Here is a 23,727-nt window from a genome sequence, read left to right on the forward strand (position 1 = left end):
TCGGGCTTCGTGGCATTTGCTCCCGGGGACAGAGAGGACACTCTGTGTACATGGTGGGAAGGGACAGTCCTCCTGGGCGGGGCTGTAGGGCTGGGACAGTCCTATTTCTGGGCCACGAGGGGTCTCAACCCTTTGTCTGGTCCTCCCCCTGTCTGATGCACGGGAGGAGGTGGGAAGAGAGGAGCCGGGGCTCTCGCATCCCCCCACCCCTCGCCAGCACACCTTCTCCCCAGGACGGAGCCCCCGGTGACTTTCTGTAGCCGCTCACCCCAGGCCTGCCGATCCTCTGAGCCATCGGGTGGGGAGGGCAGGCACTGACAGCCCATCCATCTCCCTGAGCCCAGCGCAAACAGTGAACCGTGCCCAGGGTGAGGCCCAGGGTGAGGCGCAGGGTGAGGCGCAGGGACGGCGGCCCCGGACCCTGCAGGCCAGGCTTGTACCCCTTGCCGCTGGGTGCTGGACCCCCAGCGCTGTCTCACTGGCTGCCTGGGGGCCGTGCAGGAGGCTGGGAGGCAGGCCCCTTGCCTCTCCTGTGTGGGCTCTTTCTCTCGGGGGGGCCACAGCCTGGGGCGTCCAACCCTCCACTTCCCCACCCAAGAAAGTGACAAACGCTGATTCCCAGGTGCGCACCGAGGGCGCTCTGGGGCCTGATTCTGGGAGGCAGAGTCCCCAGCTTCCCTGAAAACAAGAGCCATGGCCTGACCCCCTCCCCTCCAAGCACAAAGACGCAGGGCATGGAGAGGGGGTTTTATTGTGTTAAGAGGCCGATTGTACAGAGCAAAGATTGTACGGACACAGGTGGCGTGAGGGAGACCAAGAAGCCGGAATCAGGAGGATGGGGCGTTGGTATCCTGGTCCCCCTCCCCGCAAGTCATCAGGTGGTGGGCAGAGGCAGGGAGGACTGATCAGCTGTCCCCTGCCCCCATTCCCTCGCCCCCATTACTGTACAAGAGCCAGCCAGGCTATATTCACTGACCCAGAAGAATATAGCAGGAGACCCTCAACACCCCACTCCAAATCCCTAAAATGCGCGAGGTCCCCTCGTCTGGCTTTCGGTGCCTGTCGGCCCCCAGCCTCCTCCACAAGCAGCCTGGTCACCCTCCTTCTTCCCGGGGTCCTGGCAGCGAGCCGGGCCTGGACCAGGTGGTTTCAGGTTAGGAGGCCTGGAAAGGCTCCCCTCCCCCTGCCCAGGTGCCTCAAGGGGCCGCCCAAGGCTCCCTCTTGGGCAGCCCACTAGGGCAGAGGGCTGGGCAGCTCAGGAGCCAGGCGGGCACTGAGGGTCAGCACAGAAACGGGTCCCGAAGGGGAGCCAGAGTGAGGTGGGCCCCCGGTGGAGGGCTGCAGCCCTGGAGACAGAAAGTTCCTCTCAATCCAGCCTGGAGGCAGGGGGGCCCCCCACCATCCCAGCCACAAGGGGCCTCCTGGCTCTGCCACTCAGGACTCAGCCACTCAAGCCCCCAGCCCTGACCGTAGTAATTTAAAGCTCAGAATGGTGGGTCGGGGGGAACATCGGGGGACCAGGGTCCCCGCCTTCCCCTGGTCCCTGCCCCTTGCAGGCTTCCATCTTCACACCCGCTGGATCTCAAACAGCTTCACGTCTGTGTCGTACCAGACAGGTGGGTCCACGTTCCTGCAGAGGGAGTGGGCCGTCACCCAGGTGCCGGGAGGCCTTGCAGGAAAGACTGGGGAGGAACGAGGCTGTCGTCCTCCCACCCTGATGTTCTCTGCCCCCTGCCCCTGGGGAAGTGGGTGCCCACCCTCCACCAGACAAGACCACCCTGGCTGACTGTCTTGACATTAACCCCACTACCCTAGTGGGGCACAGCCCCACTGAGCTGACCCTCGGGTGGACGCCAGACCCACCCAGGTCGGTAACGGCCCCACCCCCAAGGGGCCCACCTCAGATAGATGACGCCCCACATGTAGGTGCGGAACCACATGGCCGTGCCCGAGTTGGCCTGGTACTTGCGGATGAGGATGGGGTGGGGCACGGGCAGCAGCCCCACCAGGGTGCCATGTTGCAGGAACCGCAGGATCTCTGACTCGTCCGTCAGGCCCCTGCCAGGGAGAGGAGGGTCTCCAGTGTGCCCACTCTGAAGGTCAAGGGGAGCAGAGGGCTCACCCTGGACCCCCGAGGCCCGTGCTCCCGGCCACACCCCCAGCGCAGCCTGGGCTGGCCCCTCGGAGCCCAGCCCGCCCAGCCCCGCCCCCAGCCTCACTTGTCAATGCAGATCTTCTCCACCTGGGGAACCAGCACCTGCAGCAACCTCATGATGGTTTGCAGCGGCAGCTTCGACTTCCAGGAGAGGACCTGGGGGAGGGACTGGGGTTCCTGGGCTGGCAAGACAGCCCCCAGAGGCTGTGGCATAGGCTTGACCCCTGACCTGAAACCATGGGCTCCCCGAGGCAGAAGGCATCCCCGCTCATCACAGCAAGGGCCCGGCACGGGGCAGTGCCCGTGCACAGTGACTGCTATTCATGGGAGGAGCCGGGGCCTCTCCCCGAGCATGTCCTGTGTGCCAGAAAGTATCCCCTTTGATCCTCACAACGGCACGATGAAGTAGGGACCTTTATTATCCCCGTGCAAATGCAATTAGTGGTGATCTCAGGAATCACGTAAGGGAGTGGGCAAGTGATTTGGGGAAGGAAGTTGGAAAGGGTGATTTACTAAGAAAGGGCTGTGGACAACTGAAGCTTAACCCTGCTGGGGAACAAACTCTGGGACAGTGTAGACAGAGGAAGCCAGAGAAGCCAAGGTCATGAGACAGGACTGACCCCTAACCTGACCCGGGCCAGTGCTTGGATTTGGACCCATTCCCATCCAAGCCTCTCCTGAGCTGTTCCCAGGGCCAGGAGCCCCGGACCCACCCCCGCACCTTGTACCATCTGTCCCACCCTCACCCACTCCGACGTCGGGCTCCACTGCCCACCGGCTGATGCGCTGGACAGTCGCCGCTGCTCCCGCCACGCCTGGCTGGGCTCCTGGTCCCAGGGAAGGAATAAGAGAGAGGGATGTGGGGAGAGGGTGCAGGGGGGTGGGGAGGGCAATGAGGTCTCCCCATTGGCCCATGTTGCAGGGAGGGGGCTCACTCCCAAAGCAGGGGATAGCCCAGCCCAGCACCTTTGCCCTGGGCCCCAGGCCCTGCCTGACCCTGCCCAGCCCAGTGACAGGTTTAGGGCCAGGAGCTGACTGAGCAGACCGGGTAAAGGCCAGCCCAGCCTAGATAAGGCTGACGGGTGAGGAGTCTCAAGGCCAAGGGATTGAGCCCGTGACCAATAAACAAGGGAGGGGTCTGTGAAAGGCCCCCCATCCCCAGAGAGTCATCAGTGCCAAGCCTGACGCCCTGGGCACTGGGTACCTGCCCCTCTGCTGCACAGTGCTCCGGCCCGGCCTACACCTTGGAGGCCAGGGAGAAAGGGGAAGCCCAGCCTCGCCACCCAGCCCCGCCAGGAGTCCCCGCACCAACCTCCGAGGCTGGGCTGCACTCTGCCGAGTTCTGCTGGGGTGCAGGCTCCAGGGATCGCAAGGTACCATCCTCTGACACCTGGGACTTCTCCGTCAGCTTCTCGATGCCTGGGCGGTGGGGTGGGGAGCCGTGAGGACTCCTGCCACAGTGCTCCTCCTAGAAAGCCTCTGCCTGGGGCCGGCCCCGAAAGTCTCCAACTTCCCCCCACTTCACAGATGCTGTGCCAGACCCCCCAGCGCTCAGCCCCAAGGCCCAGTCCCCCCACCAAGCTGCCCCGCCCGGGCCCCCGTACCTCCACCCCCACCCTTGTCGCCACTGCACAGCACCCTGCCCCTCGCCAGCACCGGACCTGGGGTGGCCACCAGGCTGGCCTTGAGGGTGCCCGGTCCCCCCACCAAGCTGCCCCGCCCGGGTCCCCGTACCTCCACCCCCACCCTTGCCGCCACTGCACAGCATCCTGCCCCTCGCCAGCACCGGACCTGGGGTGGCCACCAGGCTGGCCTTGAGGGTGCCCGGCTCGGCGGGGGCAGCGGGGTGGGAGCCCTCCATAGACACGCCCTCCTGTGAGCTGGTGCGGGACAAGGCCTCGGGAGCCCGGCGGCGCCGCTGCAGCGCCTTGTGGATGGTGGGCGGGTCAGTGGGCAGGTTGGCCAGCTGGTGGAAGACGCTGCGCTTTCGGATGATGGCATAGACCAGGTTGGAGTTGCCTGTGGGGAGGAAGCGTGTCTCAGGGAGGCCCCCTTGCCACCCCCTTCACCTGGGTGTCTTCCTGGGAGGGGGAGTTTGGAGGACAGGAGGGTGTCTACCGCAGGGGGAGGCGACAGCACAGGGCACAGATGAGAGGAGCCAGGCAGGGCTGGCGCCGGGCGGCATCTGTGGTCTGAGGCTACACCGGGATGCTACCTTTCGGGAAAAGAGCTTCTGGGCTGAGCTCCGCCCCTGCCCCTCCCTTGTACCTTCCGGACCCTCTCACCACCCAGCACTAAGGGGTAACAGCTGGCAGAGTGGGGCGGGCCCAGCGTGTCAGTGTCCCACCAAGCCAGCTGTTCAATATTTTGACTGTCCCCCAAGTCAGGTCACCGGGAAGAAGGACGATATGGCGTGCGCCTGTGCTCTGTCGCCCACACTGAACGCCCTTGGCTCCCGGGGAGATAAAAGACGCTTTTATGGGCCTTCAATGCCCCGTCCACCGCTCTGGTCCCTGCCTCTCACCACCCTGCTCTGCTTCCACTTCAACACATCTCACCCCAGGGCCTTTGCACACATTGTGCTCCCCCCATGTTCTTCTACCCCTCCCCACCCCCATTCACCCCTCATAGATCAGTGCAAATATTACTTATTTGGGAAATAATAACTGCTGACATTTCGTTCACCAGGCAAGTGCTAAGTGCTTTTCTGGGATTATTTTACTTAATCTTCTCGATATCCTCTGAGATGGAGACTGGGAATTATCATTATGACCATCTTACAGATGAAGAAACTGAGGCTCAGAGAGGTTATGTGCACACAGTCACAGAGCTAAGTGGCAAGGCCCTAACTGACACCAGGCAGCCCAGCATCTGTGACACCCAGCAGGACCATGCCACTCTACACTTCCCTCTCAACAGACTTAAGATGGCCTGTTTGTCTGGGTGACCATCTGTTTGAAGTCCCGCTCCGTGCTCCCTCCCCAGCTATGAGCCTCACGGGGCAGAGGGCACTCTGCTTTGTTCCCCAGTGAATCCCCTGCACCAGGCACAGAGTTTGGTTTGCAGTAGGTGCTCAATAAATGCACGCTGGACAAACAAACACGGGGGTGGAGGGCTGTGCCCTCCTCAGATGGGGAGGTGTCCTCGCCCACTGCCCACTCTGGTTCCTGCCCCCGAGGCCAGGCCAGGGGCTTGGACCGGTGCCTCACCGTCAAACTGGTACTGGATGATGTTGTTGAAGACCTCCAGGAGGAAGAAGACCAGGTGGTGGTTCTGGGCGGCAGAGAAGAGGAACCAGGTGGTGGAGAAGGCCTCCAGCAGGTGCAGCAGCTTGTTGGCGGCCACCATGGACAGGCTCTTGAGGTAGGGGGACACTGCAGGGGAGGGGTCGGCTCACTCCTGGGGCCCCCGCCAACCACCCCAGCACATCCTGGGCCTGGGTGGGACACGATGCTACTGCTCCCACACCCTCCCTGCCCCCTGCCTGTGAAGTCCCCCGAAAAGTCAGGAAGACCAAGCGCCAGAGGCTAAAGCCACACTGGCCATGCCTCCTGCAGAGCCCCAGGGCTCCACCCCAGCCCCTCCCCTGTGGACAGCCGCCGCCGTTTACAAAGCCACTCACACACTCCATCTCCCTGACTCCTCCCCGCATCTGAGAGGGAGGTGGACAGAGAGGAGACCGTCCCCATTTTACAGATGAGGAAACTGAGGCTCAGAGAGGTTCATAAACTTGTCCAAAGTTCTCCAGTTATAAAATGATTGGGCAGGGATACAAACACAGGATCTTTAACTCTTTCTAGAACATCAAGCTGGGAATTCCTTGGCGATCCAGTGGTTAGGACTCCGAGCTTCCACTGCAGGGGGCCCAGATTCGATCCCTGGTCAGGGAACTAAGATCCCACAAGCTGCACAGTGCCGCCAAAAACTAAAAATATTATTTAAAAGAATTTGAATAGAATGTCAAGCTGATATTCCATATATAATGAGATAGAGATTTTCTGCACAGCCTGTGAAGGGGGAGTCAGAGATGCGAGGCTGCACACGGCTTGAAGTCACAGACTGATCTGTGTGTTTCCTTGCCCTGTGCCTTTCTCCCTCAGGATGGGGCAGGGCTGGTGGCTACCTTGTTCACAAATGCATTCTCAGTGAAGATTTGTGGGGTGGAGCCAGTGATGGAAGGTGAGATTCTGGCCCCAGAACTCACAGTCCAACGATGCAGCTAGAGGTCGCCAAGGCCCTACAACATCCCACCCACCCTGGAGTCCAAATCGGACCACGGAGAAGTCAGCCCCTCCCATTCAGGACCCTCCTCTCCAAAAAGCAGCCACGCGGAAGTCATGCCGCCCCAGCCCTGGGCCCCGACCTTGCTGGGTCCCGTGCCCCTGTCAGCCTGAGCCCCCCCCCACCCCAGCTCGGAGGCAGCCACCTACAGCCCTTGCTTGTGGGCGGGGCCCTCATCCGAACCTGCGCAGTCCAATACCTCAGCCGCAAGCCACATGTGGCCATTAAGTGCTAGAAACGTAGTCCTAATGGGTGTGTGCTGCACGCATGGAACACACACACAAGATTTGGAAGCCTGCATTCAAAAACGAATGCAGAACATCTCAATAATTTTGTATTCTGGTTACATATTGAGATGATGGTATTTTGGATACAACAGATTAAATTCAATATATAATAAAATTATTGTCACCTCTCTTTTTCTTTCCTTCTTCCTTTTTAATGTGGCTACTAGAAAACTGACCAGTACATACTTGGCTGCCCTAATATTTCTATTGTACCCAGCCGGTTTGAACCAGGGAGCCAGCGGCAGGTCAGCCTGTGGCCTGGCGCCCCTTGGTGGTGAGCATGGGGAAGGCGGGCTCTGGGGCCCCCTACCGTTGACGACGATGGTGAGCAGACAATCGAAGAGGGGCTGCAGCCGCTGGTGCCCGCTGGTGATGATCTTGTGGAAAACCTGTGCGGGGAGGCAGAGGAGCAGCCATGGGGTCCCTGGCGCCTCCAGACTCAGCCGAGGGGACGTTACACCACACCCCCAGGTCCTGACGGGAGCTCCCTCACCACAATGAGCAGGTCGGCGTGGGTGCCGGTGAAGACCGGGATGTCCATAGGCACGCGCACTGAGTAGGGCTTGTTCAGCCGCACCCCGAAGTTCCGTTCGCCGCTCAGAAGCAGCAGGATGAAGACGCCGATGTGCATCAGGCCCACCCGAGCTGCGGCACGTGGCATGGGAGGGGTCACCACGCTGGGTGGGGAGGGGAGGAAAGGAGCCCAGGGCAGGGACCCTTCTTGGGGGTAAAGGGAGAAGCCCTTCCCGGGAGGTCGGGGCACCAGGCCTGAGCTGCTGGGAGGCAGGACAGACTGGCCGAAACTGCCCCTCCGCGAGGAACCCCCCAGGGATCCTCAGCCCACCCCAGCCTTACACTGGTCTGCTCGGGCATCGTTGAGGAAGTAGAGGATGGGCACCAGGATATCCAGCACATCACTGCTCTTCAGCACAAAGAAGAGGAATTTCTGGGGGGAGGCGGAGACAGATGGGCAGAGTCAGGGGGAGGGGCAGCTCTGCCCCACCCTCTCCCTCTGCTGGGAGCCTCCCCAGACGCTGTCCCCATCCCTGAGGCAGACCACTGCCCGCCAGCCTGGGCCCCCGAGGCCGGCCCACCTTGTTGAAGTCGCAGAGCTTCCAGAAGAGGACCAGCAACTCCTGGTGGAACTGGATCTTCTTGGTGGAGTTGGGCAGGTAGGTCTGGAGCAGGGGGTTGGAGAGCAGCCGGGCTATGCCCTTGAGGATGAACTGGAAGTCCTGGGTGGGGGAAGGGCAGGGGCCTGTCCAGTCCGGCTCCCCACAATCCAGGCTTCCTGGCCAGGCCTCCCACAAATGCCTCCGAGCCCCCCAGGGCCTGATCCCACCTCTAGAGCCTGAGGGGCCCAGATGCCAGTGTCATCAACAGCTGTCCTGGGGGCAGCCCCTCAGAAGCTGAGTCCAGGGCAGGTCTAGAGAGCACCCCGCCCCTCCACCAGACCACAGGCTCCCCATCTGCTCTTAGTGACCTCCTCACGTGCACACTGGACTCCTGCCCGCCTGGACTCCTTGCTGACAGGTGACATCCTTCCACCCCTCCCCATCGCCCTGTGACACGTGAGGAGCATTCTATCCTCAGAGAGCTGTCATTCACTGAGCACCTGCTGCCTGCTGGACTGTGCTCTCAACCAATCCTCACTACAAGGCAAGGGCACAGTTACTGTTCCCATGTCATAGTGGCAGAGGTTAGAGCTCTGGGAGCACAGGAACCTCCCCCAACGTCACAAGACACAGGAACTCAGGTGTGACTGGCCTTTCCATCCACTGTCATTCCCCCACCAAACCTGACATCAGAGCCACCTCCTCCTGGAAGTCTTCCCGGCTACCCTCACCCAGTTCAGGCCATCAGCCCTTTTCTGAGTCTCAAGACCCTCGCGGTCCTGCCATCACTACTTCACCTGTGGTGGCCTGAGTGCACGGGGACCGTGGTTCCTTCATATAGGGGTCAGGACTCTCCCTACCCCCATCTCATCTGCATCCCCTCACACCTTGCAAGGCCACAACCTTTGTGGAGGGTGGAATCAAGAACCCACAAGAGCAAGAGCATCGTTGGACTCACCTCCTCGCGATGGATGCGGGACAGGTAGTTCACAAACAGGTTCTCGGGCCCTGGAGGCTGTGGAGGGCGGAGCCTGGGGTGAGCAGGTGCCTTCACCCCCTGCCCCTACGCCAGGCCTAGGCAGTGCAGCAGTACCCCCTCTGACCCCAGATACCCCCAAGAGGTGCCCACTGGATATCCTTTGCCCAGCTCCGCTAGAGGGTGTGCCACCCGCCCACAGCCTGGCAGGGCGGGCTGCCCTCCCTCTCCCGTCCTTACGTCAGCATCATCCATGGCCGTGCCTGTGGTGGTACCGTCCACGGTGGGCGTGGCGCCGTCATGGTCCAAGCTGACAATGAGCACTTGGGCAGCTTCCTCCACCAGGGGTTCCCGGTGGTCAGAGAAGAGCAGGTGGTTGTAGGGGATCCCGTAGCCCACAGGGTCATAGGCACACACGGTGTTGAGGAGGGAGGTGAAGAGGGGCAGGGCGTGTCTGCGGCAGGAGAGGAGGGGCGGGGCTTCAGAGACCCCACCCACCAGCCCAGCCCTCCCTCCGCCCCCAGCCGTGGCCAGGTGGGAGGGTCAGCCAGGCCAGCCCCCTCATTCCACAAGGGTTTCAGTGCCAGGCCGCCATCTTCGGGCCAGGGAGCAGAACCAGGAGTTCATCCCTTCCCACGAAGGAGAGACCCCTCCTCATCCTTGCCTGCATCTGGGACCCAGGCCAGGCTGGGCCAAGGCCAGAAGGAATTTATTACCAAGAGTGGGATGGCCAGTCCTGAGGGGCTCTTTGTAGGATAGCGTGCCCACACCCCTTAGATTTTCACCCCCAGGGGTTGAAGCCTATTGTTTTTTTTAATTAATTTTAAAATTTATTTATTATTTATTTATTTATGGCTGCATTGGGTCTTCGTTGCTGCGCGTGGGCTTTCTCTAGTTGCAGTGAGCGGGGGCTACTCTTCGTTGCAGTGCGCGGGCTTCTCATTGTCGTGGCTTCTCTTGCAGAGCACAGGCTCTAGGTGTGCGAGCTTCAGTAGCTGTGGCTCGCGGGCTCTAGAGCGCAGGCTCAGGAGTTGTGGCTCGCGGGCCTAGTTGCTCTGCGGCGTGTGGGATCTTCCCGGGCCAGGGCTCGAACCTGTGTCCCTTGCATTGGCAGGCAGATTCTTAACCACTTAACCACAAGATTCTTAACCACTGCGCCACCAGGGAAGCCCTTTAATTATTTTTTTAAATACTTTTTAGAGCAGTTTTAGGTTCACAGCAAAATTGAGAGGAAGGCACAGAGATTTCCCCCGTGAAACCTCTGCCCCAACACGTGCACAGTCTTCCCCACTATCAACATCCCCCACCAGGGTGGTACACTTGTTACAGCTGTAGGCCCTACATCGACATATCATTTTCACCCAAAGTCCACAGCTTACATCAGGATTCACTCTTTTTTTTTTTTTTTCGGCCACACCACAGCTTGTGGGATCTTAGTTCCCCGATCAGGGATCGAACCTGGGCCCTCAGCAGTGAAAGCACTGAGTCCTAACCACTGGACCGCCAGGGAAGTCCCCAGGGTTCACTCTTGACGCTGTATGATCTACAGGGTTGGGCAAATGTATAAAGGACATGCCCCTGACGTTTTTGAGGGGCAGGTACCCTTCCTTGGGGCTTCAGAGAAGGGCTGGAGGGCCCACAGGGAAGGCGGGCTTCCCCTTGGGAGGCAAAGCATGTGCCCCATGCCCCAGCCCCCAGGCCACAGAATGACTCCGTTCAGAGATTTGTAAGATATCAGAGGTCAAGCTCCTCATCTTACAGATGAGGAAACTGAGACCCAAGGGGGTTAATCAAGTGGCAAAGTGGCCATTTGCCCCATAATGCTGGTGAGAAAGAAAACTCTGGCCAGCTTTTGACTGTGCCTGGTGGAGGGAATCACCTGGGTTCTCGCTCCTTCTGGGAGCTGGGGGCTGAGGTGGGGGAAAGGGGCAGCCAGCCAGCAAAACCTGAAGGATGAGGCCTGCCATGTGGGAATCAGAGTCTAGAAGAGGGTGAACCATGACACTGAGGAGCACTAACGCCTGTGCAGCCAGCGCACAGCTGGAGCTGCACAGCTGGAGCACGTGTACCTGCTCTAAATACTCAATCCAGCCATGGGACACCTCCATGTGCTCCTATGCCCCCCACTGCCCATAAATGCCCCCATGTGGGCGGGGCTTCCCCACCCTTCAGGGTATTTATCACGCCCCCTCTCCACCCACTGAATAAACTGCACAGCCCAGGGAATTCCCTGGCGGCCCAGTGGTTAGGACCCGGTGTTTTCACTGCCGAGGGCCCGGATTCAATCCCTGGTTGGGGAACTAAGATCCCGCAAGCCCCACGGTGCGGCCAATAAAAATAAAATAAATTACACTGCCCGATACAAGCTACATGTAGCTATGGAGAGCTTAAAATGTGGCTGGTCTGAAGTGAGATGTGCTGTGAATGTAAACTAAACACTTGATTTTGAAAATTCACTATGAAAAGGGAATGCAAAACATTTCAATAATTTTGTATAGTGATTACATGTTAAATGCTAATATTTCAGATATATTGGGTTAAATGAAATACAGTATTAAAATTAATGTCACCTATTTCTTTTTTATTTTTAAAGGTCTCTACTAGAAATGTTTAAGTTGCATGTGTGGTTCACATTATATTTCTACTGGATAGCAGGGCTCTAGATGGAGGACTCAGGCATGGGTCATCCAGGGCCCCCCAATGGGACATGGGACAGAGCTGGCGTAAGGTGTGACTGTTCTTATAGGTCATCACCACGAGGGGGCAGCACATCCCCTCAAATAAGACTCACAGGGCTGGCAAACGGCCTCAGCGCCGGGCTGCCTGGAACCAAGAGGAGGAGAAATGGAAAGAAAGGCCAGGGGCCCCTCACCTGTTCTCTGTGGAACAAAAAAACTGCACCCATGGATTGACGCTGCTGCTGTCTGGAGCTGGGGGCAGGTACATGGCCTCAGAAAAGCACGTCAGCAGCAGTTTCAGCAGCTCCATCCTTGGGCAGGGAGGACAGAGGAGAGGGTTCAGTACCTGAGGACCACAGTTCTCCTGTAGGAGGGCGCGCCCACCCTGCCCCGCCCCAGCTCAGGTCCATGAAAAGAAATGACTCCATTTTATCCCTGCGAGGCTGAAGTTGGGTCACGAGCGGGCAGGGTCTCCTTGGAAGACCCCACGCGTGGTTCCCTCTCTGAACTGTGCAGGGGGCCAGGCCTGGGGTCCAGCTACTTCCTCAGCAAGCTCACCGGTTCATGTCGTGGTTGTAGTTGGGCTGGGGGGAGTGAGCAAAGCCCACACCAGCCTCCCAGATGTATTCACAGCTGTCCAGAGAGTGGATGTCCTCCGCCGAGTCCTGGGGACAGGGTCAGAGAGAAATCAGGCCAACCCAAGCCCCCCGCTATCCTTGGGGGCAAAGACCCTCATATTCTCCTAAAGACAGACCCTCAAAATGCCCCAGGTGCTAATGCACACGGGAAGAAATGAATGTTCTCAACCTCTTGAAAGCTCCTTTTCCTTCAGTCTGGTACTTGCTCAATCCAGTTTGAGACAGGGAGAGAGAGACAGGGAGGGAGCAGAACGGAATCAGGTGCCCCTGGTGGTGCGTGGGAGTGGGGGACGGAGAACAGTCAAGGTCCAGTCCACGGGTCCACGGGCAGTGAGAGGGCCAGGGCTCCTGTGTGTAAGCCCCACTCCTCCACCCACGGCCCAGGCCAAGACAATGGGTGCTTGTGCCCGATTTCCTGGATGCAGCGGGCAGGGCCGGGCACCAGCTGGCTCCCCTCCAGCCGTGCCAGCCACCGCCCCCTCCCCGGGACCATGCGTGCCAGGCAGCCCCACCTTCCTGGAGCAGCCCCTGCCCAAGGGAATTTCAAGCGGCCCCAACCTGGGACCAGAGCCCTCCTCGGCCCGGGGGGCGGGGATTGGGGGGCTCTCACCACGGTGCTCCTCCGGTGGCTCTGGACGGTGAAATCTGGGCAGAAGAGCAGATCAGCGACGGCCAGGAGCAGGGACTCGGCCAGGGGCCGCGCGTTCTCATCATCGTCCTCTCCCTGCTTGGGACACAGCGCCTATAGGCCCCCTCAGTCGTAGCTGGCTAAGGAGAGGTGGCCCCAGGACTTGGAGGGGGGATGGGAGAGGACGGGGTCTGGGCCCAGGCAGACACTCGCGGGCAGAGGGATGGAGGAAGAGGTGGGAGAAGGAACAGGAAGTAGACCCCTAATCACCCCAAACCTCCCAAGGCAGAAGCGGGACAGAGTGGGGAGCGGGGCTGGGACCAGTGAGGAGACCTTCCCACTGACTGGGAGGGGACAGGTGAGTCCCCTAAACTCTAGAGCCTCAGCCCTGCTGGGAATCACTGCCCACCTCCCCACCCCCCTGCCAGTTGCTTGGACAGAAAGTCAGGGAGGGGGTGGGGCAGCCGGGGGGAGGGCCCAGCTGCCCTGCCCCCATCTCTGCCCAGCTGTAGAGGCAGAGACCCCCATGGGAGAGAAAGCGGGGGCTCAAGGAGGAAGAGCTGGCCCCCCTCCTCAGCAGCACCCGCACTGCCCCTACATCTGCCCTTCCCAAACCCCAGAAGAGGTCTGGAGGAATGTGGCCGGCCCTGAAGGGGTTCCTTCCCTGTCACCACAACTCCACCTCCCGCCCAGCCCCGGCCAGGTCCACAGACCGCTCCTCGCCCGGCCCCGGGCACTGTGGACCAGAAGAAGCCCCTCCAGTCAGGGTCCTCAAAGATGTAGGGCAGCACGCGGGTGAGCAGCCGGCTGCAGTTCAGGACAATCTGCTTCTCCTTCTCCGAATGGCAGCCGCTCTCAGCTCCCTGCACCAGCTTCTCAACAGCCTGCGAGGATGGGCAGAGAGGCACGCTGGCAGGGTAGGGAGTGGGGCCCTGGCACTTGGGGTCAGGCTGGGCACCCCAGGCTTCAGAGGGGGAGAGACAGTGGGGCCACCCTACCGGACCGCCTCTCCAGACAGGGTCAGCCAGCCCAGGAGGATGGGACATGGGCCAGGGAGCAGCTTAGAGAATCCTGGGAGCGAGACCCAGCCCACCACTCACTGGCTGAGATCTTGCTAAGTGACCAGCCATCTGGCCCTCAGTTTCCTCATCTGTAAAATGGCGACATTGACAGGACCAACCACACAGGTGAGCTACATGAGCTGACCTATGGACAGTGTCACCCACAGGCAGCCCTCACAGGTGGCACTGGCACCATCACTTCCCCCAGAGCCCAGCCAGGGGGAGAAGTGAGTGAAGACTTGGGACCACTCCAACCTGGGTGGAGGATTTCCTGGGTGCCTTCCCTCTTGGACCACAGGGCTGGGCCAGCTCCAGCCTCCCTGGGAGGGTGGGAAATGCTCAGGTGGGAGTGGCAGTGAGGGCCAGAGCACCCTTCACCTTGTAGCACAGAGTGGCCAGGTTGGAGGGCGACTCCTCTCGCACTGCGCGGATCTCCGCTGCCGGCACCAGTGCAAAGACATCCTGAACCGAGGTGGCCGTGTCTGCCCAGAACTGGTCCCAAAAGGCGTCATCAGTGGCTTCCACGGGCTGTGGGGAGATACGGTATCCAGAGCTGCACGGTCTCTTGCCAGCAGGTCCACAGTTTGCCCACCCTGTAGCCAAGGGAGCCCCCGAAAGGGAAGCCCCCTACTCCATCCCTGCTGGTGCCAGGAGCCTTCCCACATGGGAGACATCCTTCAGCCACCATGAGCCCCGGGTGGCACAGGCAGGCTGGGGACACTTGACACAGATGGTCAGGGGCCAGCTGGACACTGAATCCAGTAGCCAAAGCCCAGCCCAGTCCCTGAGGGACTGTGTGACCCTGAGTAACTCACCATCCCCCTCTGGCAGGCCCTCCCCACCTGGGGGCCTCCCCAGGCCACATCCCTAAATCAAGCGCCCAGGGAGGAGAGCCAGGCTGTGCCCCTCCCCCTAGGAAGAAGCCCCTCCCCCTAGGAAGAAGCCCCTCCCCCTAGGAAGAAGACAAGGGGACATATGCTCATTTCCATTCACCCAGGCTGCCCCCTTGGCCCCAGCCTCCACCCTCTGCTGGTACACCCAACAGATGCCAAATCTAAAGGCGTCATCCCGCGGCTCTCTGACAACACCTGTCCTCTCGGTACCCACCACCTGTGCTGCAGTTCAGGCCCCTCTTGCCAGGGCCCCACCTCCAAATTCACCCCCTCAATCCCACCTCCACGCTGTCCCCAACACGCTTTCAAAACACAGCACCAGGGCTTCCCTGGTGGCGCAGTGGTTGAGAGTCCGCCTGCCGATGCAGGGGATGCGGGTTCGTGCCCCGGTCCGGGAAGATCCCACATGCCGCGGAGCGGCTGGGCCCGTGAGCCATGGCCGCTGAGCCTGCACGTCCGGAGCCTGTGCCCCGCAACGGGAGAGGCCACAACAGTGAGAGGCCCGCGTACCGCAAAAAAAAAAAAAAAAAAAACAACACAGCACCAAAGGCATTGTTCCCTCAACAAAGATCTTAGGGCTCCCCACTGCCTGCAGAGTCCAGACCTCGGCCAGAGAGTCAGCCAAGATCACACCTAAACACACATACAAGCCACACACGTGCATGTACACATACATGGACACATGCACATACACAAGTGTGCACAGGTATGTGTGTGCACACACACCTGTATTTACTATCCCAACAACACAACCCTGCTATATTTTCTCTTTGCCTTTGCTCAGACTGTCCCCTCTTCCCAGCACGCCCGCCCCTTCTAACACATCCCAAAGTCCCACCGGTCCTATCAAGGCAACATGCCTTCAACACACGTATGCCTTTTAAGTTATATAGTCGGTCATATAGACAACCAATTTGAATCATGGACTCCACTTCTAGAAATCTTTCCTGAGGAAATGGTCTGAGAAGTGCAGGTATGAGGATGTTTACTGAAGGGTTGATAACAGTGAAAAGTTGGAATCAACCTAAATAACCAACAACTGGGGAAATGCTTGAAAAGTTAAGGCACCCGCATACAGTGGAATATTACACAGCCATCGGAATCACGTCTTCAAAGAATATGAATGAATGGAAAATGCTCACAGTACAATGTTATATGAAAAAGGCAAGATATAAAACTAACTATAGGGGACTTCCCTGGTGGCGCAGTGGTTAAGAATCCGCCTGCCAATGCAGGGGACACGGGTTCGAGCCCTGGTCCGGGAAGATCCCACATGCCGCGGAGCAACGAAGCCCATGCACCACAACTACTGAGCCCACGTGCCACAACTACTGAAGCTCGCATGCCTAGAGCCCGTGCCCCACAACAAGAGAAGCCACTGCAAGGAGAAGCCCGTGCACCACAACGATGAGTAGCCCCCGCTAGCCGCAACTAGAGAAAGCCTGCGCACAGCAACGAAGACCCCACGCAGCCATAAATAAATAAATAAATTTATTTAAAAAACCTAACTATAGGATGATCACAATTTTGTGTTAAATTATACAGGAATAAAAGCCTAGAAGAAAATGACAGAATGTCAACAGCAATTATCTCACGGGGTGGTTATTCTTTTCTTTATATTTTTCTGTAAGCGCATGTATTACTATTTTTTCCTTTTGAATGTTCATCTGTTTGAGGGGCGTCCAAGACACTCTTACCCTTCTGAATAGCACTTCCTGCAAGAGATCTTCCTGGGTTGCTCCAATCAACCTAGACTTTTGCCTTCTCTGAAAGGGCTGATAATGGGGCCCTGCTACCCCACCACAAACCCGCATGCGATATGCATCAGTCTTACCATCAGAAAAAAATATGAATCTTGTTAAAAAATAATTCTGTTCTCCGAAGCCGCTTCTTCCAAGAAGTCTCCCAGAGCTTGGACCAGCGGGCTCCCTCCCACCTTGGAACCCCCCTCAGTCACTCACAGTCCCCAACAGGGCTGGGTGCGCTTGCCGGAGGCCCCGCTAGTCCATCAGCCCTTCGTCCCTGACCGTGCACTTGAGGCCTATGGCAGACACTCAGCCAAAGCCTGGAATTAGTCCTAGAGAGAGATCCCTTCAGCCCTGCCACGGGGCAGAGCTGAGCACCAGTGGGGCTGCCCGAACTCAGGCCTGGCCACAAGCCTCCCAGGGTCCAGGTTTACCCTAGCCCACCCCCCAAACAATGCCCCCCTCTGAGGTACAGGGCAGCATGTGGCCATGGCCTTCAGGGCAGGCCCGGCACCAGGACATGCTCAGTTCCAGAACTGGTAGAGCGAGTTAGCCGGGCAGAGAGGAACAAAGACCAAAGGAGGGTCCCTGGGGCTGGGGTTTGCTGGCCCACATGCCCTCAGTCCAGACAGCTCTCTGACACTCACTGTGTGGGTGGCCGGGGTGGGAGTGGGGAAGGAACATCCCAGAAAACGTGCAGAGCCCCCCACCATCTGGGAACACCTCTGGGATGCCACCTTCCCCACCTCCTACATAGCCACTACCCCCTTAAAGGGGCAGACACTCATCAAGTGGAGTTGACCTCTGACCTAGTTCATCAGGTAAGTGTCACCTGGGGATTGAATTCAAAATGAGGAGAGAGCCTTGGGAGGGAACTTGGGAGGCCCCAGGGCAGCCCAGACCTGAAGCAGATGAAAGTCCCAGCTCTGGGAGCTGGCCTTGAACTTCAGGAGTGAAGACTTTCACCTCCCCCATCCCCACTTTGGGCCTCCCCACCTGGTCCCAGCTGCGGCTCAGACACTTCAGTTTGGTGACCATTACCTGACCATACCAGGCTAGCCTGATGCTACAGGTACTGCCAGGGTCACTGGAACTTTTGTTGGAGGGGGGACATGGCTTAGCCCCTGCCTCAGTTACCCCAGCTGGGCTCCACCCAACGCAAGGAAGCTTCTAAAATCCAAGCCAGTTTCTTTGCTGGAGGTGGGCAGGCCCATGCTGCCAGGGGCACTGAGCTACCCTGGTGGGAAACCAGATATTCTTAGCATAGCTTTACCAGGACCTGCTCAGACCAAAGCCCCTGCCAGCCTGGGGGACCAGCTGCATCTTTTGAACCTCTCTGGTGGTGGGGAGAAGGGAAGGACCAGCAATGCTCTAGCCTGCTAAGGGTGACCTGTACCGGAGGACTGTGTCACAACGGCATCCACACACACGTACATGTGCACACATGTAAACATGGACCCACCCGGTATCATCTGACCTATGGCAAACAACCTCCAAATGGGCAGGATCTAGGAGAGGGTCCCAGGTCCAGGAATGTGCCCCCGCCAGGGCCCCACCCACACCAGGAAAGGCTCCGGAAACACAGCCAAAGCTGCTGGCCCTCAGGACCAGGGTCAGGCCTAGCCCGAGGCAGGAAGAAAACAGGATACAGCACAGGAAGGCAGGGAAGGCCCAGCAGTGGCAGCTCCGGCCAAGGCCACGGGAAAAGGTGCTGGGTCTGTTTGTCTGCTGCCCAGAGCAAAAATCTGTGTTCACAGCACAGCCTCTGAAGGCCTGGGACAGGAAGACACCTTGTGGACACAGCTGGCCTGAATCTCCTTGGGGACACCGAGTGGCAAGGTCTGGAAACGCCATCTCGGATCTGGTCCCGTCTCTTGAGCTGCTCAAGCCGGGTCACTACATAGGGCAGGTGGCCTCATTCCTGAGGCCGCCTCCCACCTGAAGGGCCCAGGGCCCTCCAGAGGGAGACCCAGGCTGGTCTCTGGCTCCAGTCCTGTCCCAAGCCAACTCACTGTCCCCAGCTGGGAAACGAGACAGCACCATCTCAGTCAGCCCTGTCACAGGGCCACAGCCAGGGAAAGATGGAGACGCACTGTATTTTGGGGAGGGGACCGGAGCATGTAGGAATCTTGTCCACGCAGATCCTTTGGGACGTGGCCCTGCTGGCCTGGCAAAGGACCCTGGCTGCTGAGGCTACAGCCCATACCTCGTTCCTCCAACAAGGTGTTCCCCCCCCCAGGTAGGTAAACATGGAGGCCTCCCTCCCTTCCTCTCCCTATGGCCCCGCACTGAGAGGCTGGCCCACCTGCCACCCTCAGATCCAAGCGCCAGAAATAACCAGGAGCCATGGGGGAAGTGGCGAGAAGCAAGGCCTGGTTTCCATCAAACGCCTCTCAGCTGGGGCTGGACTCTCCAGCCGGGCTGTTTGCCGGGCTCCTGACCTTTCTCTTGTGGGATTGAGAGAGTGTGGGACCAGAGGCCTGGTCTCTGCAGCTGTGACCAGCTTGCTGTGGGGAAATGGCTTCCCTGAACCCACTCTAATTGCCTAGAGCCAGAGACAGCCCTGGGGGCGGGCGTAGGAGGAAAGTCCCAGATGGCGGCAGGTCCTGACTCCCTTGAAAGCGGGGGATCTGAGGAGTGAGAGCTGGGCATCTCTGTGGCCAGAGCAGCCTGGCTCCAAGAGTGAGGAGAGAGGGGTGGGCAGGGAAGAAGCCTTGCTGGGGCCAGGGCCTTGCGCTGGGGGCAAGGAGGTGGCCTCTGTGCCACTTGTGGACTCAGGGGAGTGTGCAAGCATGGCCTAGGGTGAAAGATACCCTCAGGTATCAAGGGCAGCCTAGACTGTTCTTAGCCCTGACCCAGAAAACAGAGGGTACCTGCAAACACAGCCAACCCCACCGCTGGGCCTCAAAGGGGGAGCCCCCTGGAGCAGTGGTCCCCAGCTGGGAACCTGGATTCCATAGAGCTGGGAGCAGGTCCCCTTGCCAGGCTGCAGCGCTGCCCGCCACTCTGCGTGTTCCCAGCAAGACCTGGGCCTTCCCTGGCCGTGGGCATCGACCTGGGCCCAGCGAGGCCGCTGCCGCTGCCGCGAACCAGCTGTTTCGCGGATCCGGGAGGGCGCCGGCCGGCTTTGTTTGCATTGAGTCAGTCGGGTCTGTGCCTCCGGCACCCGCGGGCACCGAGGGGCAGGGAGGAGAGCAGGGAAGTGTTTTGGGGCGGGGGAGGAGGCTGGAGATGCGAGGCTGGAGGGGCTTGGGGGGGGGGTGGACAGAGGGGCGGACAGCGGCGACGCCGGCTTGGAGAGTAGACACACGTCAGCCTAAGGTGGCAGCAGCAGCTGCGGGAAAAGGGATGTTCCCGGGAGAGAAGGCCGGGGGTGGGGGCTAGGGGATGGAGCCCTGGGATACAGGCCAAGGGGTCTCGCTCCGGCCCTGGCCTCAGCGTCACCCTCCTGGCCATCTGGTCCCCCTATCTCCCGGCAAGCCAAGTTCTTGCAGCCCCCCAGCCCTGCCCAGCCCCCAGCCCGGCAGGTGGGTGGGGAGGCCGGGGGCCCCGGGCGCACCTGCGTCTTGGTGGTGAGCTGGATCACCGCCTTTCGGAAGTTCAGCTTGGAGTCCGCCGACCCCATATCGCTGGAGCCCGCTCCGGCCCGGCCCTGGCCCTGACTCCCGCCCGGGCCCCGGCTCGGTATCCAGCTCCAGCTCCGCGGGCCCAGCTGCTCTCGCAGGAGCGGACCGGCGCACCCCACCCGCTCGCCCGGCGTCGACCCCGCCCCCTCCTGGCTCCTCCTCTCCGGGCTCCGCCCCCCGCACCTGCCGCTCCCCGCACCGCCCATTCCCGGCTCCCGGGGTCTGCCCCTCCGATCCACTGCTGCCCCACTCCCCGGGTCTTTCCCAGCCGGACCGGTTGCCTCTGCGACCTTTCTTCTGCGTGGCAGCGTTAGCCCCCCTCGGTCTCTCCCATTTCCACCCAGCCCCCGGGGCCCGCCACCCTCCCAGCCTCCCGTCCCCTGCCCCCATCCTCACCATTGGTCCCCACGCCATCACTGGGCCCACACTTTCAAAGCCAGCCCTCTCCCGTTTCTTCCTTGTCAGTCCCTGTACTCGCATTCTGAGCATCCTCTCTTTTAGTTCCCCTTTTTCTGACCTGTCAAACCCACATGTCCAGACGGCCCGGCTGTTATTGCAGTCACAAGCCCTCAGCCTTCCGTTCTGTGGAAGAGAAGCCCTGATTCAGTGCCCCTGCTCCAAGAAAGCAGCTCTGCGGTCTAATGAGAGCAAGCGGTCCCTCCGGGTCCCACAACTCCTTTCTGGCCACCTGTGTTCCCTGAGAACCCTTTTAGGTTCATCCATTTCAACAAATAGGTTGAGGGACTAGTATTTACCAACACTGTCAGGGGCGGGGGCAGAGGGGGCTTAAGTAACAGGGTCTGCCCTTTAAGAGCAATTAGCTAAGGAGAGAAACAAGGAACGAATTAGCCATGGTTCAGCCCAGTGAGGCTTTGATAGAGGCAAATTAATAATAATAATAGTGACAACAACATCTCTTACACAACAAAAACCTACCTCTGAGATAGGTATTATACCCATTTTACACTAGGGGAAACTGAGGCTCAAAGCAGTTAAGTTGTCCAAAGTCACATAACTGGTAAGGAACAAAGCCAAAAAAGCAAATTCAACTCTGGCCCCAAAAGAGGCTGCATTTTTTCAATAATATCGTCTTGCATGGTGTGTCTGGAAGCTTCTAGAAATCCTAGCTGCTTCAAAAGGAGGTGACATTTAGCTTAAACTGGAACTCCACGAGTAAAAAATGAAGGGTGCACCGTCTAGGCACAAAGGCAGGGTAGGACAGGTGTGGAGGTAGGGAGGAGGGAGACAGGGATATCACCATGTCACTGAATGAGCAGACTGGACAGGATAGCTCTGTCCTTGCTCCAGAGGTGGGTTTTCCTGCCCTGGATGAAATCTTGGACACGCTCCATGGCTTTTCTAATCACTTCAAGATAACAAATGAATAGTACCTTTATTTGGCGTTAAAAAAAAAAAAATCAAGTCCACCCTACAAATCACCAGCCCCAGTCCAGGCCAGAGTGACATTAAAAACTCTGAATCTTATTCATTAGGGAGATGCAAACTGAAGCCACAATACAATAACTATTACATAACTATTAGAATAGGTTAAAAACCAAAACAAAACCTGAGGATACAAATACTGGTGAGGATGGGGAGCATTTATATTTTCTTATAAAGTTAAATATAGGGACTTCCCGGGCAGTCCAGTGGTTAAGACTCCGCCTTTCAAATGCAGGGGGCATGGGTTCGATCCCCGGTCGGGGAACTAAGATCCCGAGGCCAAAAATAAAAATAAAGTTAAATATACAATTACTATACAACCCAATAATCCCACTTTTGGTATCTCCCGAGGAGAAATGAAAACATATATCCACACAAAAAGCCTGTGCAATGCATATAACAATTTCATTCATAATCACCAAAACCTGGAAACAACCCAAATGTCCATCATCTGGTGAATCAACAGATTGTGGTTCATCCATAAATGGGACTAGTACTCAGCAATAAAAAGAAACAAACTACGGGTACAGGTAGCAAGAATGTGGTGAATCTCAAAATCGCTGTGTCCGGGGCTTCCCTGGTGGCGCAGTGGTTGAGAATCTATCTGCCAATGCAGAGGACACGGGTTCAAGCCCTGGTCTGGGAAGATCCCACATGCCGCGGAGCAGCTAGGCCCGTGAGCCACAACTACTGAGCCTGCGGGTCTGGAGCCCGTGCTCCGCAACAAGAGAGGCCGCGATGGTGAGAGGCCCACGCACCGCGATGAAGAATGGCCCCTGCTTGCAGCAACTAGAGAGAGCCCTCGCACAGAAACGAAGACCCAACACAGCCAAAAATAAGTAAATTTTTAAAAATTAAAAAAAAATACCGGAGTCCATGTATTTAAAAAAAAAAAAAGCGCTGTGTCAGACACAGAAGGCAGCATACTGTGTTATATCATTTATATGATATTCTGGAAAAGGCAAAATATAGGGACAGAGAAGAGATCAGTGATTGCCGTGGGCTGGAGCAGGCTGAGGGGACTGACCGTTGAGAGGGTATGAGGAGACTTTGTGGAGTGATGAAAACATTCTATGGTTTGATTGTGGTGCTGGGTCCATGACTGTATATGTTTGTCAAATTCATATAACTATACACCTAAAAGGGATGAATTTTACTGTATGTAAATTACACTTCAATAAAAAATACAAACACCAAGAGCAGGTGCTAACCGACCATTCCAAGGGATCAATTGTGAACGCTTTGGTCTTGCCCATTGTTCCGAGCCATTCCTGTGGTTTGCAACGAGCAACTCCAGGTGGCACTGACATATTATTGGTCACCCATGGACAAGTGGACAGATTAGCCAAATTGAGTTTAATCAAGGGGTGATTTAGGGAAAATTCCCTGGTATCCAGTGGTTAGGACTCTGCGCTTCCACTGCAGGGGCGCAGGTTCGATCCCTGGTCAGGGAACTGAGATCCCAGATGTTGTGTGGTGCAACCAATAAATAAATAAATAAATAATTTTCAAGGGTGTCCGTCGAGAAAGAGGAGGAAGCTGCATGGCCATTTGGTACCCAGCCTGGGAATAATACATAGAGTCACTTCTACCATACTCTATTGGTAAAGCAATCAAAAGCCTTCCAGATTCAAGGGGAGGGGACCCACCTCCCCATGGAAGTCGTGTCAAAGAAGTTGGCGCCATGTTTGAAACTGCCACATTGTGGGCAATTCTATCCTCCACACTTCCTCCTCCCAAGCCCAATCCATCTCTCTCCTAACGTTTGTCTTTAAGTCTTCTCATCTCAGTAAATGGCATCTCCCATGTTCTCAAACGAGAAATCCAGTGTCAGCCTGATGCTTCTCCTCTTGTCAACCCCTCCTCCAGCCCATCACCAAGACTCGATGATGTCATCCCCCAGACGTATATATCACAAGTTCTACCTCCCTCATCTCTGCCGCCCTCACCTTTGCCAGGGCCCCCACCATCTCCTGTCTACCACAACCACCACTCCTGCCTCCCCTAATCTATTCTCTGCAGAGCAGCCTGAGGAATTGTAAACTGCAGCTCACAACGCTCCCCCCCTGAAAACACCTCAGAGCCCATTGTTAGGGTCAATTCTCTCTGGGTCCCACTGTGACCTCCAAGGCCCTGCATGATCTGGGCCCTGCTCCCCCTCCCCCAAGCCCCCAGGTTCCGCCCACACTGGTCTTCCTTTA

The 23,727-nt window shown here is 58.1% G+C and overlaps 1 protein-coding gene across 2 annotated transcripts; it reads right to left on the reverse strand.

Moving 5' to 3' along the window:
* Window positions 1–733: 733 nt before the first annotated feature.
* HID1 (HID1 domain containing) lies at window positions 734–20,219 on the reverse strand. Of its 2 annotated transcripts, none has more exons than XM_033438441.2 (19): window positions 20,017–20,219; window positions 14,198–14,347; window positions 13,472–13,642; window positions 12,744–12,854; window positions 12,051–12,157; window positions 11,687–11,803; window positions 9,055–9,268; window positions 8,797–8,853; window positions 7,818–7,958; window positions 7,579–7,669; window positions 7,217–7,368; window positions 7,034–7,112; window positions 5,365–5,529; window positions 3,947–4,174; window positions 3,468–3,574; window positions 2,902–2,982; window positions 2,220–2,311; window positions 1,900–2,058; window positions 734–1,630 (listed from the first exon to the last, which is right to left on the reverse strand). In XM_033438441.2, exons 1-19 carry the CDS (start codon window positions 20,080–20,082, stop codon window positions 1,567–1,569), a joined length of 2,352 nt encoding a protein of 783 aa, XP_033294332.1. In that variant the 5' UTR covers window positions 20,083–20,219; the 3' UTR covers window positions 734–1,566. The 2 variants fall into 2 exon arrangements, with proteins under 2 accessions (XP_033294332.1, XP_012390536.1); XM_012535082.3 differs by having other exon boundaries at window positions 12,741–12,854.
* Window positions 20,220–23,727: the final 3,508 nt, after the last annotated feature.

The sequence above is a fragment of the Orcinus orca genome, chromosome 19, assembly GCF_937001465.1.
Source record: "Orcinus orca chromosome 19, mOrcOrc1.1, whole genome shotgun sequence".
Lineage (NCBI taxonomy): Eukaryota > Metazoa > Chordata > Mammalia > Artiodactyla > Delphinidae > Orcinus > Orcinus orca.